Here is an 18702-nt window from a genome sequence, read left to right as displayed (position 1 = left end):
ATGCGGCTGCAATTTCTCGTGGACATTACAGGAAGGCAGGAATAGTTGGCGCCAACATGTAGCGTGATAAAAGGGGACAGGCAGAGCAGCGCGCTTATCCTCTAAAAAACTAGATTATGGGGTTTTACGTGCCAAACCACTTTCTGATTATGAGGCACACCGCAGTGGAGGACTCCGGAAATTTCGACCACCTGGGGTTCTTTAACGGGCACCTAAATCTAAGTACACGGTTGTTTTCGCATTTCGCCCTTATCGAAATGCGGCCACCTTGGCCGGGATTCGATCCCGCGACCTCGTGCTCAGCAGCCTAACACCATAGCCACTGAGCAACCGCGGCGGGTACGCTGTTCCTCTTGTACTCCGGTCATGGCTGCGCATGGAATGGCTGAGCGCGGCCGCGTGTCTTGTGTCATGGATGCGGTCGGCGGTGTGCTCGATGGTTAGCCGAAGCGAGATAGCTGATGGCTCCGTGTGCGCTGGGCTCAAGGGCGCCTGGTTTGTGTCGAAGCAAGAGGCAGCACGAAGGGCAACGCGCTCAGCCCTCCTGCCGCTCGTCATGGCACCAGTGTTCTGATAGCGCATTCCGCAGTCATCGAGTCAGAAGTGTTCTTGTTTTTTGCCAGTGCGCACGTGAGGTCGTTCTTCTTAATTTGGTTCGTAAGTAAGTGTTCACAGTAGGCTGTCGGAAAGTTACGAACCTTACTGACTATACCTGTCCAATAAATTGCCATACCCTATCATTCTTTCGCATTTCATGCATACTAGCGGCTTTTTATGTATGAGCATATCGCGGTTTATTCAAAGAACAAGCAGGTGTATTATATTTATGGGAAGTTGTAACGAGTCTGAACGCAGGTAGAGAATGCACTAGTAGCTTAGACAAAGGGAATATGACACTTCTGAAAATAATATCGTTTCAATAAAAGAGCGTAGCATTGGTTAGGCATATCAAAATCTAGTCCAACTTGCACCGCACAAGCAATATGTTGTTTATCGCTAAATACTATATACTTTCATTGGAATAACTGAAATTGTTTATACGGCAGAAATACACAGAGAGGCACCTATAACCCAAGATTATTCCAAATCTTTTATATTTCTGCCATCAACCATTCACGATTGGTCGAAACTCTCGGGATTACCCCAGCTTCGCCACTCTGTCAAGCTACGTCAAGAAAACCGTGTATCAGATGGGCAATCTGATATGACCTGGGCACACCAATTATACGTTAGCCCGAACTAAAAAAGAATAATCATTTCTGATTCCACAGCTTCTCAATGGCCGTAATTTGGTCAATGACCATTGAATGGCCGCAATATGAAAAGAACGAGGTCGAATCAAGCCACACAAAAAATTTCAATAATGAATTTGCCGAATTCGTTCAATCTGAACCGAAGAAATTTTAGCGTAGGATAGGATAGGGATAACTTCAATAAAATGCCAGCAAACGACGGTTTAACACGTCGTGACACTGGCAAAGCGTCGACCCGGGGTTATACCATACTCTGCACTAGCCCTGTTCGGCCCGTTTTTAGTGGTTCATGTGGCTTGTGCTTTTCGAGCGCACCCCGGGCCTGCTGGACGGCCCATAGTTGTGAGTCCTTCTCTGCAGACTGCAGTGCACCTTGAAGTTCGGGCGGGTAAGTCTTGGAGGTAGCTGCCGTCGGGTACCTGGCACAGTCTCACATGATGTGTCATTGGTCCGCTGGACCCACTGCACAAACACCGCACAGCCCACTCGGATAGAGCTCTGGGTGAAGCACGTGCATCATTGCGGGGCGAGAAGTGACGCGGTCTGTATTTGCCTTCGGATTACGGCCTCCTCCCGACTGAGTGTCGGGCGGAGAGGCGGCATTGGCAGTAGAGCTAAGCGGTAACACTTGGTTACTTCGGCGTAACTGGTCAATCTGTCCGTGGTTTCGAACCATCACACGGAACGGTCACTCTCGGTGGCGCTGAAAGTAAGCGCTCGCGCCGCCGAATGGGCCATCTCGTTGTGGTTCGGTGAAGATGTACACTCGCCGGCGTGCGCCGGGAACCACTTGATACGGATGATGCTGCCGCGGTCTTAAAGTTGGAGCTTGCCGATGATGGCAGCCGCCGGCGCGCATATTCGCCCCTTGGCAAAGTTGCGCTCGGCATTCCTCGAGTCGCTGAGCATGGTGCGCACTCGGCCTCGGTGATCGCCACAGCGCTGGAAAACTCCTCAGCGTCTGTGGCGTTCGTGCACCGCACGTTCGCTGCCGTTGTCTTGTTACCGGTAGCCGCAGCAACGACCACTGCCGCAGAGCCTTCCCGCTTGCATTCCGCTGCGTCCACGTACCGGGCGTGCGGGTCTTGGGCGTGTTGTTCGGTGAGGGCCTAGGCCCGCGCCTGTCACCCCTTCTTGGTTGTACGCTGGGTGCATGTACTTCGGGATGGGGTCCACGTAAATGTGGCCCGCGCATCATCTGTGATCTCGCATGGTTGCCGGCTGGGAGCTTGGGGGTTGTAACCCAGGGACGTCAGTATGCAGCGGCCCGTCTTGGTGGTAGAGAGGCAGGCGCACGATTTATGCGGTGAGCTGCGCCTCGGCTATTTCTTCTAGGGTTTTATGGACGCCGAGTTGCAGGAGCCGAGCCGTACTCGTGCTCTCCATTAAGCCCAGCGCGGTCTTGTAGGCCCGTCTGATCAGCGTGTTGATGTTGGTTTTGTCAGTGACGTGCCAGTTGAGGTACGCGATGTGACTGATCACGAACGACTGGACAAGGCGTACGAGACTGTCTTCACGCATGCGCGCCTGTCAAGTAAAGACTCGGTGTGTGAGCCGGTAGGCGTCCATTGCCTTGGTGGTAAGCTTGTTGATGGTCTCGTCGTTGCGGCCGCTCTTGTTGAGCAGCAGGCCCAGGACCCTTATTTTGGGAACCTCGGGGATGCGCTGCCCCGATGCAGTCACAATCTTGATGTGGTCACACTTATTTAATTGAAAGGAATGAAAGGACAGACAAAATAAAGACAATCATGATCTCATAAAAGAACCCGGGGTTATCTCTGATACGTTAATAATCATTTTCAGTGGGTTTTCCTTGAGACCGATAACAATGGGCCTACTGAGCGCTTTTCTGACTCAGAGTGTAATTTAATAATAAAACGCGAGGGCGTATCGATCATGTTGCTTAATTTGAGAGATAAGAAAGCTATGGGGCCAGATGGAATTCCCAATGCCATTCTTAGACGTTACGCTGAACAGCTATCACAGCCAGTAGCTGACCTCTTTAGTCAGTCTATCTCGACTGGTGAGGTTTGGGCTGATTGGCATAAAGCTAGGGTTGTTCCTATACGTAAAAAAGAAGGTGGGTTACTGGTTTCGAACTACAGGCCAGTTTCTATCACCTGTTCCCGCTTTAAATTGCTCGAATATGGGGTCGCTAAATATATATACACATTTTTAACACATAAGAAAGTTCTGACATGCCATCAGCATGGTTTTTGTAAAGGAATATTCACAATTACTCAGGTAACTACAATTCTACATGATTTTTCGAGTGTTTTGGATTTGGCAGGACAGGTTGACGTACTGATTTTAGATTTCTGGAAGGCATTCGATAAAGTGCCTCATAGAAAAATGTTGTAAAAACTGCAGCAAATAGGGCTTACAGGGTATGCTGTCCAGTGTATCCATTGTATCCACTGCTTACATCTGTAATAGTGTAAAGTTTGTTCCGAGAAAAAAATCTGAGTCCACAGTGCTGCATGTCAGTTCTGGTGTTCCCCAGAGCAGTGTCCTTGGTCCGCTTTTATTTATAATCTATGTGAATTACTTGGTCAATGTTGTTCTCCAGGATGTATGCATACGAATATTTGCGGATGATTGTATTTTGTTGAAAAAATACCCTCTAGAGCCGATCAACATGTGTTACAGACAGCCCTTATGTCCACTGATGATTGGTGTAGTAAGTGCAATATGGTTTTGAATTCTGAGAAAGCTGTTCTCTTACGCATTAGGAGAAAGAAACATTCCGTCACTTCCACCTACGTTCTTCGTGATAATCAAGTGGCGCAAGCACGTTGGTATAAATATTTAGGCATTACTCTCCGTAGCAACCTTAGTTGGACACCACGCATAACAGTTATTTGCACTAATGCGCTTCTCAAATTGTGGTTTTTATGGAGAAAGCTTAAAGATGCTCCCCCTAGCATTACACTTTTGGCTTACAAAACTTTCATCCTGTCTAAACTTCAGTATGCTGCACTCATATGGGAACATTTAAAAAAAAAAGATACTATGCTTCTTGAAAAAGTACAACGTAAGGCAATCACATTTATTTTTAACAAGTATCCATGAATCGACCACTCAGGCAATAACATCACATTCCTTTGTTAAAAAAGAAAAGAAAGGTCACTTGTATAACGTTTTTGACAAAAATCATCTCGGGAAAAATTGCACTATGTGTATCATGTTGTGTCCAACCAGTCACTGCTAAGATAAACCATCGTAAACATAATGAATTAGTTATGTCAACAGTTATCAGTTAATTACCAGTTATTTTACCATAGCGGTTAAAGACTGCAACTCCTTGTTGTGCTTCCACCAAAGCAAAAAGCGGTGGCTTCTACTCGCATAGATATTCGACGGTGTCAACGACGGTTGTAATGGGGGAGTTTTTCCAATAAAATATTTGCTCTGAAAGCGTGCAGGTTGTGCTGTTGTAAATATTATAGCAGTGGTTCAGGCGACATCGTTCGTGAACAATGCCTATATCTTCTTGTAAAAGCAGTTCGCACCTCGGAATCTCTCAAAACGTGATCACTTTGCTCACGCGGCGAGCTACAGCTGCCTCTCCACTTAATTACCTTAATAGAATATAATAGACACCAGCCTATCCTCAATGCACACTGCACCCCTTCTTGTTCTTGCCAATATCATAATCATTCTCTGTACACTTGTAATTGTAATATTCTGGTTTGTCAGGTTTCCTTACTATCCTCTTACAGTCGGCCCTTATTGGCGGAGGTAAACTACAGAATAGGCAGTAAAGCACTCATGCCCGAAGTCCACGATGTTTTACAGCGTTTTACGATGTGCGTGCCATACAGCTTTAATTCGAATATAAAATGCCAATGCCGAACTCATGGTCAAACTACAGTTGCGGAGCATTTAAACCAGGACATTTAACAGGTTTACGCTTTGTTTTTACAGCCAGAATATGAATGAGTGGTTGGGTTTCACATTCGAAAGAAACCATGAGCTACCAGAGATGCCCTAGTAGAAATTTCTAAAATATTTGGTCAGTTGGGGGACTTAGAACGCTACCAATTGTTTACTATTCATTTCCTTTACATGGGAACTTGAGATGAAATGAACATCCTACGTCGTGCTCAGTAGCAGTTACAACGTGCCGTGAGAAACACTGAGGTGCATTTTACCTAAAAAGTGGAGCATAGCACTTCCAATAACATTTTTTTATTGTGATTAGCGGCGGCGCACAAACTACATTTTAACATAAAGGGATAATAGGGTCAAAATGGGCATCAGAACAGTGACAACTACGAGAAAGTCGAGCCTTCCGGCCATACACTTTAACACATTTCAGGCACCTACAGATAGTATCATGATATATGTGCAAACAATGTCATAATTTAATGCGTGTGTTGCATTTATTTATCGCGTTGCACAGCTCCGCTACCCGACGTGGACCCCAACCGGTTCTTCACGTCATGGAGGAAAGCTCTGTCCTTATCACGCCACCAAATCTGGGCAGATCAAACGTCGTGGCAGTTCGACGAGGCTGAGGTGAACGCCCACTACAAAAATAATTTGAACATCCTGATCATACCGACGGCGATACTGCAGCAGCCTCTCTTTTTTTTCGAAAGTCCACCCGCCCTGAATTACGGCGGAATTGCGACGGTAAGCAGCATGGAGTGTTTACCCATCACATGATTAAATCACTAGTCCTAGCTTGGCTATGAATATGTTCACGCAGAATCCAGGATTCTTGGGGATAGATAGATAGATAAACTTTATAAAAAGAATAATCAGAAAACCGCTAACGGTCGGGGCCCTTAGTCCAGGGCTCCGCTGGCTCTTGCCATCTTCTCCGCTCTCTTTATCAGCTTGAGCTGGTCGTCGAGGGCCGAGCTGGACAGCAGTGCCTCCCATTGCTCCCTCGTGGTGTTCGTGTCTAGGTGTTCTATGTTTTGTAGTGTGCACTCCCACGTAATGTGGTATAGGGTTGGCGTGGCCCCACACCATGGGCATTCGTCTGTGTAGGCTGTGGGGTGTATCCGATGTAATATGTGTAGGTTCGTGTAAGTGCCTGTCTGGAGCCTACGCCAGGCAGCGGCATCTTCTGTCTTTAGATTTCGATGGGGTGGTGGATATCGCAAGCGACGCCCTCTGTGGTAGTTAACGATGGCTGAATACTCGAGGTCGACAGGGTCCGGGTCTTCTGCAGCCGGCGTGATGAGTGCTCGGTTATGTACGAATCCTCGAGCTGCTCTGTCGGCCTGCAGGTTGCCCGTGATGCCAGTGTGGCCCGGTATCCAGATGATGGTTTGGGTGGTGAAGTCCTCAGGGTCCTCCTTAAGTATTCGTGCTAGGATTTGTGCTGCAGGTCTTCCAATTCTTCCCTGTAGGAAGTTGCGGCAGGCCTGCTGGGAATCCGTAAGGATCGTCAGTGGTTGGTTTGCGCGTAGGCCCTCGCGGATGGCTAACGCGATGGCCATCTCTTCGGCTTCCGTGATCGTGCAGGGGCGGGTCGATGCAGCGGAGGTAACGTTGCCTCGGTGGTCGCATGCCACTGCCACTGCACCCTTGTTGTTCGTCCCATACATGGCGGCGTCCGTAAAACGGGCCGTGGTATTGAACCTGAACGCTTTCTCCATGTACTGGGCCCTTGCTCTCCTCCTGCCGGAGTGTAGGTTAGGGTCCATGTTGCGTGGTATCGGGGCAACGTGAAACCTGTCCTGGACGTGACGAGGTATTAAGCAGGTTTCTTGGGTTCGTGTTGTTATTGCTGGGAACCCCAAGGTTTGTAGGACCTGCCGGCCCGTGTGAGTCCGCGCTAGTCTCTGTTGTTGCGAGACGTAATGGGCTTCTGTCAGTTCGCTGAGGGTGTTGTGCAACCCTAGCGCCAATAATTTTTCAGTCGATGTACTCATCGGCAGGCGGAGAGCGGTCTTGAATGCCATCCTCAAAAGTGTGTCGGCCTGCTTCGTCTCGGACTGTGTGAGGTGGTAGTAAGGCAGGCTGTATGTCATTCTGCTCACCACCAGACTACTGACCAGTCGGAGGGTGTCCCTTTCCTTCATTCCTCTGTTCTTGGATGTTACGCGGGAGATCATGCGTGATATCGCCTTGACACTGGTTTTGAGGAGTGTAAGGGTGTGTGTAGCGCGCTGGTTGGACTGCAACCACATGCCCAGCACCCTCAGCAATGGCTTCTCTGGTATGAGGCCCCCGTTTAGGCGTACCTCGAGTCTTCTTGTTGGGTCTGTGGGGACTGCGTGGTTACCCCGGCCTCGCCAGACTCGTAGGAGCTCAGATTTTTCGGGCGAGCATTGTAGTCCCCGCTGGCTGACGTATTCTTGGATTAGATTTGCTGCAGTTTGCAGGCGTTCTTCTTTTTCAGCGAGGGACCCTGTTGTGGTCCAGAGTGTTATATCGTCTGCGTAGATTGCGTGCCGCAGACCCGCTACGTCCTGCAGTTTGCTTGCGAGGCCGATCATGGCGACGTTGAACAGCGTGGGAGAGATGACAGCACCTTGTGGTGTTCCCTTGTTGGGAGGGTGGTACACTGGGGTCTGGATCTCTCCCATCTTCAGCTCCGCCGTGCGGTGGCTCAGGAAGCTCTGAACATACTTGTACGTTCGCACGCCGCAGTTGGTGTTGGCCAGCCCTTCTAGGATTCCTTGGTGGCTGACGTTGTCGAAAGCCCCTTTGATGTCGATTGCTAGGAGGACGTGTTCGCCGCAGCGGGAAACGTTGCTGAGGACTTCTTCCTTGATTTGGAGTAGCACATCTTGTGTGGACAGGCCTGCGCGGAAACCGAACATGGTGTCCGGCAGGTGTTTGTTATCTTCCAAGTGTCTCTGTAGTCTCGTGTTTATAATTTTTTCGTACACCTTGCCGAGGCAGGAGGTGAGCGATATGGGTCTGAGGTTGTCAATTGCCAATTTCTTGCCCGGTTTGGGGATCATAATTATTCGTGCGTGTTTCCACATCGCCGGTACCGTACCTTGTTCCCAGTGTTTGTTGAGATAGGCTGTGAGCGCGGAGATAGACTTGTCGCTCAGGTTTCTGATCATCGAATTTGTGATCTGGTCCGTACCCGCCGCTGTGTTACGGGTGGTGGCTGCGATAACCGCTCTCATTTCATTTTCGGTGATAGGTTCGTCCATTAGCGGGTTGGGTTGTCCTGTGTAGGGTGTTCTACATGGTTGTGTGGGAGTGGGATCTCCATAGCACTTGGTCTTGATGGCATCGATGAGGTCTTGTTGGCTGCCTGGGTAGGTGTGTAGTAACCGTTCCAGAGCCCTGTGTCCTTCTCCTTTGGTTTTGGTGGGGTCCAGGATTGCTTTGAGGATGTGCCACGTCTTCGCCGTGTCCAGCGTGCCACCGAAGGAGTCACAGAATCTATACCAGTTCGCGGAAGCGAGTTGCATGGCATATTCCTCTGCTTCCGCTGTTATTTGTGCTATGCGCGTCTTCAATTTCCTGTTATGTTTCTGTTTTTTCCAGCGGCGGGTAAGGCCCCGTTTCGCATCCCACAGGTGTAGTAAGTGGGGATCCACCTCTGGGGTCTCTTCCGTTCTGGCGATTTCCTTTGTGTGGCGTTGTTTATGTCGACGGAGGTTGTCGCACCAATCTTCCAGATTCGTGATTGTGTCGGCGTCCTGTTCTTGGGCTTCCCTGATTTTTCGCCAGTCAGTGAGTTTAGCTGTGCCGATCTGCCTGCGTAGGCGTCCAGTCTGTAGTGTTATGTTTAATATGAAGTGATCGCTGCCTAGGTTTTCGAGTGTGTTGAGCCATTCGGCTCGAGTGGTTTGAGTGATGAAGGCGAGGTCGGGAGTGGTGTCGCGTGTTACGCTGTTCCCTTCCCTCGTCGGTATGTTCGGGTCTGTGATGAGTGTAAGGTGACACTGTTCAATTAGTGTTTGTAGCTGGAGACCCTTCCAATCCTGCCTCTGGTACCCCCACAGGGTGTTCTGAGCGTTGAAGTCGCCCATGATTACCAGGGGACTGTCTTTAGCGAGGCGGAGGGTGTCCCCAAAGAGTTTTCCTATGTTTGCCCGCCTTTGGCTAGGGGGGCAATAAATGTTGAGTACGAAGGCGCTCTGTTTCTGGTTGCCTTTGTATATTATTTCGAGAAGTACATGTAGTACGTCCACGTCGTCTATGGGTTTGTGTTGTATGGTTGTGATGTTTCTGTCTACTAGTGTGGCTACCTTCCACTTGTCGTCTTGACTTGTGTGATATTCTTCGTAGCCATCTAGTGTTGGTCGGGTACCGGGCTCTTGTAGGGCTATGACCCCTGGTGGTTTTGAGGAATGAGCGATCAATTGTGCCAGCAGCCCTTTCTTTCTGCGGTACCCACGGCAGTTCCATTGCCAAATTTCTAAGTTTTCTTTGACTTGCCTGTATGGTCTAGGCATTGTTGGACGTTGTGGTCGGTGATGTTACGATTTGGTTTGGTGCTGCTACAGGTGTGACCTTGTAAAGGTTCTGTCGTAGTGTCTTTCGTAGTTTTACGGAGTGAAGCTGGCTCTTAAGCTTGCTGTCTACAGTGGCTTCCATATGTTTTATTGCTGCATCTGTCCGTTGTATTGCAGTCTGTGTTATTTGCTCCAACTGGGCGCGTGTAGCGTCCATAAAGGCTTGCATCTGGGTGCGGATGGCATCGACATGGGTTTGGAGGTCAATGATGTCCTTGTGTGGAGGCGCCTCTTGTGGTATTTGTGTGAGCTGTGTCACTTGTTGTTTGAGTTGTCTGTTTTCTTGTGTGAGTGTCTGTATCTGTGCGCGCATGGTGGCGAGTTCCTGTTCCAATTTCACCGATGGTGGCGTCTGTGGTTTTTTATACGAGGGGGAGGCTACTGCTGCCCAGCTTACCTCGTGTTCTTTACTGGTATTCCTCTTGACTGAGGCTTCCTTGGTCTTTCGGTGGTGTTGCTGGGGCCCCTTGTCTTTGAGTACCGCGATGGCTGGTGCTGCCTGCTGTCCTTGCTTGGGCGTCGACCGAGATCGCCGTCTGGGCGACCGAAAGTGAGACCGTGGGCGAGAACAGGAGCGGGACCTGGACCTGGACCTCGGGTTGGAACCGGACCGAGATCCGTAGATGCTCGGAGACTCCGAGTAGTCGAAGTCGGAGCCTTCCCGCTCGGAGCTGAACCATCGCGGGCGAAGGTCAGCCGCCTTGGTCGAGTGAGTGACCGGGCGGGGCTGTCGTTGGGTTTTGGGTGTGGTGGTGGAGGCAGGCTTCCATCTGGGTGGAATGCGTTTGAGCTTGTTGTTGCACTCTGTTGCGGCGGTGAGATGGGCCCCTCCGCACAGGGCGCACTTCGGAACACAAGTGTGTCCGGCGTCTGGGTTAATGTAGTTGCAAACGTTGCACGCACGAACCGTTGGGTTGGGGCAGACGTCTGGTCGGTGTCCGGTGATTCTACAGATGGAGCAGAACTGCCTTGTCGGCTGGTAGTCTCGGCAGGGCATCTCCCCTCCATAGTAGTACACAAATCTAGGCACCTGTGGTCCCTCGAAGTGGAGTAGGGCTGTCTGGGATTTTCCGAGCATACGGGCCCGCACGATGCGGACTCCATGTGTGCGGACCCGAAGATTCGCCATAAGCTCTTCTTCGCCGGTGCCTGCGTCGATGCCGTGTACGACACCTTTAAGCAGGCCCTCGGGTGTTGAAAGATACACCTTCACAGGGTGTGATCGTCCGTGAAAGGTGAGGCTTATAATTTGCATGAGGGTGGCCGCCGTGGCCTCGTGAGGTGTGCTCACGATGATGATGTTCGAGCCGTGTCGCAGGCGGACGATGAAGTCGTCCCCCTTGCAGGTCGGCGCACCTCCGGTGGCTTGGACGATCGCCTTGGCCACTTGGTGGGTCTGTAGTTTTCGAACGATGAGGCCCGGGGTCGGTCGGATAATGACTTTCATGTCAGTGCGCGGGAGTGGAGGCGCGCGTCGGCGAGGCCTGCTCGTTGCAGCCGCGTCTTCAGAAATAGGTGTTCCGGCTCCGCGCTCTTCGCAGGTAGCTTGCGACGTGGCTTTCGCGGCGGCGGCTGGCGCCTGGGTTAGAGCTAGCCCTAACGGTGTGGTTTTCGATGGCGGGGTTTGCCCGACTGGGTCTTGCTCACCAGTGGATTGTTGTTTTTGCAGGCGGCGTTTCCGATGAAGGGAAACGACCGTTTGCCACTGGGATTCTTGTTTGTGGAGCTGCTCCGAGAGGACGGGAGACGGCCCGGGCAAGGCCTCGTCAGGCAGGGGTCTCGGGTGACTCTCGGGTACAACTTCCATGGTTTCGGTGTCGGTGGGTTGGTGGGCAATGGTGCCTGGGTTCCCCGCGATCGTAGCGTTCCGGGCTGGATCGTCCCCACAGCTCACCGTAGACACGGTGGCTGCTTGCGGGTCTCCGAGCTCCCGCGCGCCAGCGTTCGGCGTTAGGGCTAACCCTACCGTCGGCGTGGCCGAACGAATAGGGCTCTCGTTGGTCTTAAAACTGCGGCTCACCGAAGTTCGGCTCCGTTGAATCCCCTTGATGTTGGCAAATATTCCGCTGATACCGGTGGTACCAGGAGATTTTGGGCGCTTGGGAAATTTGAAATCACGGAGCCGATGCAAAGCACGTCTGCACGCTTCGAGCTTCTTCTTCTTCTTTCGATTCTTGGGGACATTTTTTCGCTAGACAGTGAACTACTTCCTTAATGGAGGGAGTCATGTACAAATACGTATCAGAGATATTATGCATATCGTAGATTTTCGGGCAACTATTGCACTTGCTCTGTGGCACTATGTTTCTGCAGAGAAATTCCATGCAGTTACGATGTTTTGACACAGAAAGACTACGCTTACTTGCGCTGTGGTTGCCTACGTCTCAAGCCACGCGTCTCCTCACCTTGTCCGAGGAAAAGTGCTGCCAGGTTGTTTAGACGATGCTGAATTATGGCAACAACCAAAACTCCTTGCGATGGCATAGTTTCGCCTGAAACACTCCTAGACTCGCCAGAAATCTTTATCTTCATTCACGGGGAGGGTAGTATTTTCCTGAAGGAAACATGTGATGACTACACTTCAAAGCGTTGAAGCGATGGGAGGGAGCTATAAGACGAAATGCTATACCCAATAATTTAAATATATAGTTTATATATGCCGATATTCTATACGAGATATCAAACTATTCAGAATATTACTACGTTTGAATTTCTTCCAGCCTTTCATGCACGTGTCAAGCGGAAAATTTTCAAAACCCCTTTGTACTGCCTTACATGGCGGAGATTGAAGTTGTAGAAATCTGACAACACCCTGAACAACGCGGGGACCGAAGCACTCGGAAGCACACTGCCTACCTTGTTCCAGTTATGATCCCTCGTCTGAGCACGATCAGGCAACTGCCACTCCCTGGGAACACTCTCTTCACGTCATTACGCAGAACAACTTCGAGCGGATTCTCAAGTACAATGTTTTGTCGAGTATTCGAGGGACAGCACCTATTTCGTACCCATGAGCGTTAGGCGTGTGCTGTATTTTATATGCCCGAACAACAACCGTCCTCTTAAAGAAGAGTCGCAGTTTTACCAGAAAGGCGAAGCATGTATTCCGATAGCAAATTATCACACAGCTATACGAAATAAGGATAGTAGTAAGGATAGCCCCATGCACAGCCTCCGCCGCAGTAAAATACACGCCCTGCTCCTTTCGCGGGAATGAAGACGGTGAGATTTCTCTTCACCTTCCTCCATTGCACGCGCGAGATTGATCCACCAGTATATGCTCATCTTCACAGGCTTTTAATACGGCGCGCGGCCACGATGTTATCACACGTGGACTTCATTCGGAAGATGACGCGGACGCATGAAATGTGTCTGGAGTGTCGATACATTTCATTCGTTATACAATACAAAACGTAGTCTCACCAATGGTTGCTAACGACCTTCTCGTTGCGCTTTCACCATGGCAGATAGCGGTCCTACAAGCCCTTCGTAAAGATGCTATTACCAGATGCCTCGGGTTTCTCGCGTACATTCACTGCGATATGTGAGAGATATTACTGAGGGCTACTTTTCGCTGACGTCACCCATGCCCTAAATATTGTTTTTATTATTAAGTCCTTCCATCGGCCTTCTTTTCTAGAAAAACCAGTTTCAAAGCCATTACCAGGAAACGCATACTTCATTAACAGTAGTGAATGAAATGCGCATTGTATTTTGCGTATGGGTCCTGCGAGGAAATTGCGGATTGTTCGTGTAGCGCTGTGCCAGACTGCTTGCCTAAGGCAACAGTACCTTGAGCATGCTCTGTAATTGTACTTTATTCGCCCCGCATAGGTCACCCACAATGTTTGCGTATTCCTAGAATATTTCACAAGAATACATTAATATAAGCCTGCAGTAACAATTTGTGCCCACTGGTGAGGGAAAATTTAATGATAGATGGGGAGGTCACCCGAGCAACAGATTTGGAATGTTACTACAGGCCTTATATGAAATAAGAAATTAAAATCGGCAGAAACACACTCGCCGAAAAAGAACTTGCACTCATATCCTATCATAAAGAAACACTGAAAAGTGCAGCACTGAGCATCGCGTAATGAGAAATTCAATAATTGCTGGCGTTTTATGGCCCAAACAACCGTAAGATTATGATGTATGATGTAATGGGAGACTCCGAAATAGTTTTGACCAACTGGGGTTCATTACCGTACACGAGATGCACGAAAGATTGAGATATTTGCATTGCGGCCTCACCAAAATGCGGCCATGTATCTGGGCAGGATGAGGGCCAGGATTTCATCTCGTGCCCTCGGACTTAGCAGCGCAACCCCAGAGCCACTACGCCCACACGGCGGGCGATCGGGCAATGAAAATGTGGAAAGTTGAACTTGATGGCACCGGCATTGAGCAACATGTTATTTACTTGCACCCGAAAGGACACGAGTCGGTAGCAATTTGATTATTGATGGTGCCAGGAAGCCCCCCTTTACTCCTTCGGTTCTACTAGAATGGTCTATCAGAACAAAATAGACTGAACACATTCAGCATCATTGTGGCATGATTTTCTCATCATCAAGGCATTTATCGCATGTAGATTCAGATCAACAATATTCACGCAGTCCTTATGTGCTCCAAACAAACATCAAAGATAAAGCACTGGAAAAAACTACCTGTTGTGACCATGTTATGCATAATTTATTTCTCCATAATATAACCCGTATATAGCACTCACGCTTTAATGAATATATGAAGAATTTATTCCTTTCCATGCCTTGCAGTTTATCAAGGTATCCGCAGACTTCATCGCACGGGCCATAACCACCTCTCGACGCCTGCACATACACACTGCTTGCATATGTTTCACAAACATTGAGAACCATTTTTCTTGGTCCATCTTTTTGCTAAGATGCATATTTTCAAACGCAAAGATAGAGTTTGCCTAACCAGGGGCCCTATAACGTAAAACTATTCCAATATGTTTTCATTACAATCTCCTGACGTCGAATTTGCGTAGACACTGACGCATGCACCGGGCGGTCACCCGCAGAGTTTTCTGAACAGACCAATCAAACGCTCTCCTCGTTCCTAGGAGGTCATTTTTGTTTGCTTGAAAAACGAATAACATTGCCTACACTGAGCGGCTTGTCGTATCTAATTAGGTGGCAAGAGGCGAGAAGAATGCTCAAGTGGACAGGGATTCGATGGGGCAGACCCAGTGCACTGAAAAGCGATAACAAGATAAAGAGGGTGGTGCCGGCGTCTGCGATTGGTCCGCTTTCCTTACTTAGCTTGTGGTGGCTGGTCGAAAATTGCGGTGGCATGCAACGGAAACTTAACAATGACCCTAAAACGGATCCTCAGCAGGGAAGAGTTGGCCGAATGAGATCGTAAACGTACCGAAAGTTCTCGAAAACGTTACGCGGCCACGCAAGAAGTTTTATTATACGCAAATAAACCCATGCTCTCCGGCAGGTGCAAGTAGCCAGCGCCTGAGCTATCGGTGGCAGCCATCTTTTATTTCTTTCGGAACGAGGCAGCCTGCGGCTATTCAGAAGAAAATTCAGTTTTTTTCGGCATATTAATACATCTTTAATGCGTACACGTCACTTCGACATGGTGAGTTTTCGCGTTTTTGGGACGTCGCGTGACAGGCAGGTGATGTGGGTGCAGCCCCTAAATTTCTGACCCATATCCGGGGGCTAATAGCGAAAAGGCGTCGAACTGTTTTTCTTTTTTCGCTCAAATCATTCATAATCAGTGTATACACATCATATCAGAAAGGGAGGTATCGCGGTTTTCTTGACGTCGCGTGACAGACAGGTGAAGTGGGGGTGGTCTAAAAAAGTTTTTGACCAATTACGGAGCGCTGATAGCAGAAATGGAATAGAAAAATTTGGAATAGTTTTACGTTATAGCGCCCCAGATTTCCACAATGTACCCCTTCGTTAAAGTCGCGTCTAAGCTTTGTTCATTTCCTAACTGAACTTCACAAGTATCTTGCTTCCAATGCTAAACAAATGTGTCTTACATATTGCTTGGTTTTGCCAGTAAGCGGTGAATAGCCGCAGCGCCACCACTTCGCAAACGTCCATAGGGAGAGGAGGTGGCATCAAACAGATGTCAATGACTTTGACAGCACATTAGTACGTTCCGCTTCCGGAATTTATGAAAAATAAAGAGATTAACTTGTGTCAGGCTCAATGAAAATAGTTTTTCCATCTCCTAAAAGTTCTGATGTCGAATACGACAGTCTACGGTAAATGGACGCACTTATGAACTGATGCTACTGTCATTACTCATATGATTTTTTTTCTTTTGTATGTGTTTCTGTAGGAATATGTGCGTCTTTTTTAAAGGGCTTACTTCTAGAACAACAAGCCCATTTGACAGCCGTGCACAACAAAGCGGGGTGCATGTCTCAATGGGCGCAGTTAACAAAACTGCGATCTCGTTGGTACTGCATATTACGGAGTAGTTATCTTAACATTTTAAGATTCATCAACTTCGCGATTTTAAACACTGTCCGCTGCAACTTTAAACCAAGAGAGATAATGCGTACACGTCGTTTATCTTCACTAAGCACCGATGAGCCCTGTCCCCATATTGACCAATTGGAATATTGCGTGTTACCTGTAGACCTCCGTAGTTCATAGCTTGTGCTTGGTCAAGTTGGTGATGATGTATCTCCCTGTGCAAAGCACACGAGGTTGCGAATTTCGTAACTTCTGATTTCATTTTTGATTGCTCTTGTCATGATTTGAACGGATTCCCAGGGACAAAGGCTGTGCGACGGAATGACACAGCATCCGAGCCATCGTCTATGACTAAATGAAATAAGACAGAGAATGGAACTTCGTAAAATATGTCCTCAGAATTCTTTATTTTGCGAAACCTCGAGCAACATCTGCTTTACAGAAGAGAAGTAGCAGAGTTGGTTTATAAAGCAAAGTGACACGGCTAAAACATGAAAACCGGAAGTGGCTCACGTCAAAGCCTTTGCAAGTTCTGCGCTCTCTTGTTCATTGTCGACTCTATCACTCTCCTTTTGTTAACACAATAATTAATTCCTTCCCCTTGCAGATAATGGCCCACGAAATAATGCATGGATACGATTCTGGTGGGACAGGTTATGACAGAAAGGGAAATTTTAATCCCTGGGCAACGAGGGAGTTCGGCAAAGCATACAAAAGAAAAACAGACTGCATACGACGCTCACATGAATATGTTGTGAGTAGATGCATTTCCATTTTTTAAATACCACATGATTTTCCTACACTCTCCTCAATACGTGCCTATATCAATCGAATTTATGCTGCACAAGGAGCCAATAGCTTGTTCTGCAAGAGCCCTAATGTTACCATAGAAATTACGGCGATACCCACACTTGGTGGTGACTGCATGAAGCATCTCTCTACCAATAAACATTATGGGTCCTGGTCAGTGCTCGCGTTTGTCACCTGTATTTGTGTTGATCTGAACTTACTTTGCTTTATCCATGTTTTTCAAGTGTCTTGCATACAATATTTTCTCTGCCCGAAATCTAAAAATCCCGTCACAAATGTCCTGATCTCATGCAATATTTTATTGCCTTCCTTGCCCTGGAGTGGCAAGAATACTAACTCGTTACTCAACGGAATAAAAGAAAACACCTACATGCGACCCTTTTGGGAATCGGAGAGGCTATTGAAAACATCGGTTTCAATTCTGCAGTTACACTACGCGCAGCGCCGCCTTCTCACGACGACTATAGACCAGGTGTACTCGAGAATCCCTTCAGAAGCAAAGATGCTTAGCTCAGCGCCATTTTAGGCAATGACCAAAAATAAATTAGAGTGTCACTGTAGCTCCTCAAGTCAACAAGTCTCGGCAGCAGATCTTAGGCACGTTTAGTATATTCGTGTGTATGTGCGCAAATTGCTGTTTGTCTGGCTTGCCTTTTCTCTTTTCGTGTCTTTATACCTTCACCCCTACAAAGCCTAGCAAACCATACGTGGACCAGAATAACCTGACTTAATTACACTCTTCTCTCTGTCCATCCAACTATGGTGTCTCTCAAAGGCCGCGAAAGCCGTTAGTACGCTGAGCCCCAGTCTTTCTTTTTTTAAACCTAAACGACAAAAGAAGCCGAGCTGGTAAACTTACTCGCACATCGACAATTTTTTCAACATTACTTGCAGGCAAACATGATGCACCCGCAGGAGAAACTAGTCGACACGTCGACGTTGGAGAACTTGGCCGACTTTGTGGGCACCATGACTGCGTACAAGGCTTACTATTTGTTGCCAGATCACAAGCGGAAGATGCGGCTGTCTGGCCTCAACATGACGGCCGAGCATCTCTTTTTTATCAACAGCTGCGTCAAATTGTGCGGTAAAAATCCCATGGCAGCGGGGCGGTACGCTTCATCCGCTTCCCGCTGCATCGTGCCGCTGATGAACATGCCCGAATTCGCGGCCGCGTTCGGCTGCGCAATTGGGACCCCCATGAACCGCCAAATGAAGTGCACCTTCTGGTAGCGAAAAGCGCACACGGCAGCCACGTGGAGCATTTCGCGCCTAGTTCTGACTATTTTTGTTGTTTACCCTGAGCCTACCATAAACCCTACTGTCGCAAAGTACAGCAAAAACCGCGCAGCTCTAAGTTTTTTTTTTTTTGTCCTGTGCTACAACCGTCGCAAACTGGGAACAAAGAATAAATTTCGCTTTCTATGAGCTAATGCGCTTTGTGAACCGAGAAGTGACCTAATCCGTTCTTTGTGAAAACTTGCCCATATTGGACAACTGACACAGAACGCGACGATGACATGGTACGCACGTGAGCCCGTGCTCATGTAAGCGTACCACATCACACCCATATCTCACTTCACATTTCATGCACAATCTTATCGTTAAGAACTAGCGGGTCTACGCATTACTAGGAAGCCAATCGTGTACACGCGAATTATGATAAAATACTTAAGGATATTCATGAGCCGGCCTCCGGTTTTGGCCCTGGCACTCACTTTG

General features: G+C 48.5%; 1 protein-coding gene across 1 annotated transcript in view; it reads left to right on the top strand.

The window, feature by feature from the left end:
* LOC135902752 (neprilysin-1-like) overlaps window positions 1-18413 on the top strand; it is a 75522-nt gene extending 57109 nt beyond the window's left edge. The window contains exons 11-13 of the mRNA XM_065432971.1: window positions 5659-5891; window positions 16778-16924; window positions 17875-18413. Coding sequence (XP_065289043.1) covers window positions 5659-5891; window positions 16778-16924; window positions 17875-18213 — 719 coding nt within the window. The 3' untranslated portion in view covers window positions 18214-18413. The remainder of the gene's footprint in view (window positions 1-5658; window positions 5892-16777; window positions 16925-17874) is intronic.
* The last annotated feature ends 289 nt before the right edge of the window (window positions 18414-18702 follow it).

This window comes from Dermacentor albipictus, chromosome 2, assembly GCF_038994185.2.
Source record: "Dermacentor albipictus isolate Rhodes 1998 colony chromosome 2, USDA_Dalb.pri_finalv2, whole genome shotgun sequence".
Classification (NCBI taxonomy): Eukaryota; Metazoa; Arthropoda; class Arachnida; order Ixodida; family Ixodidae; genus Dermacentor; species Dermacentor albipictus.
The sequence above is the reverse complement of the archived record's forward strand: the minus strand, read 5'-3'. Positions and strand labels throughout refer to the sequence as shown.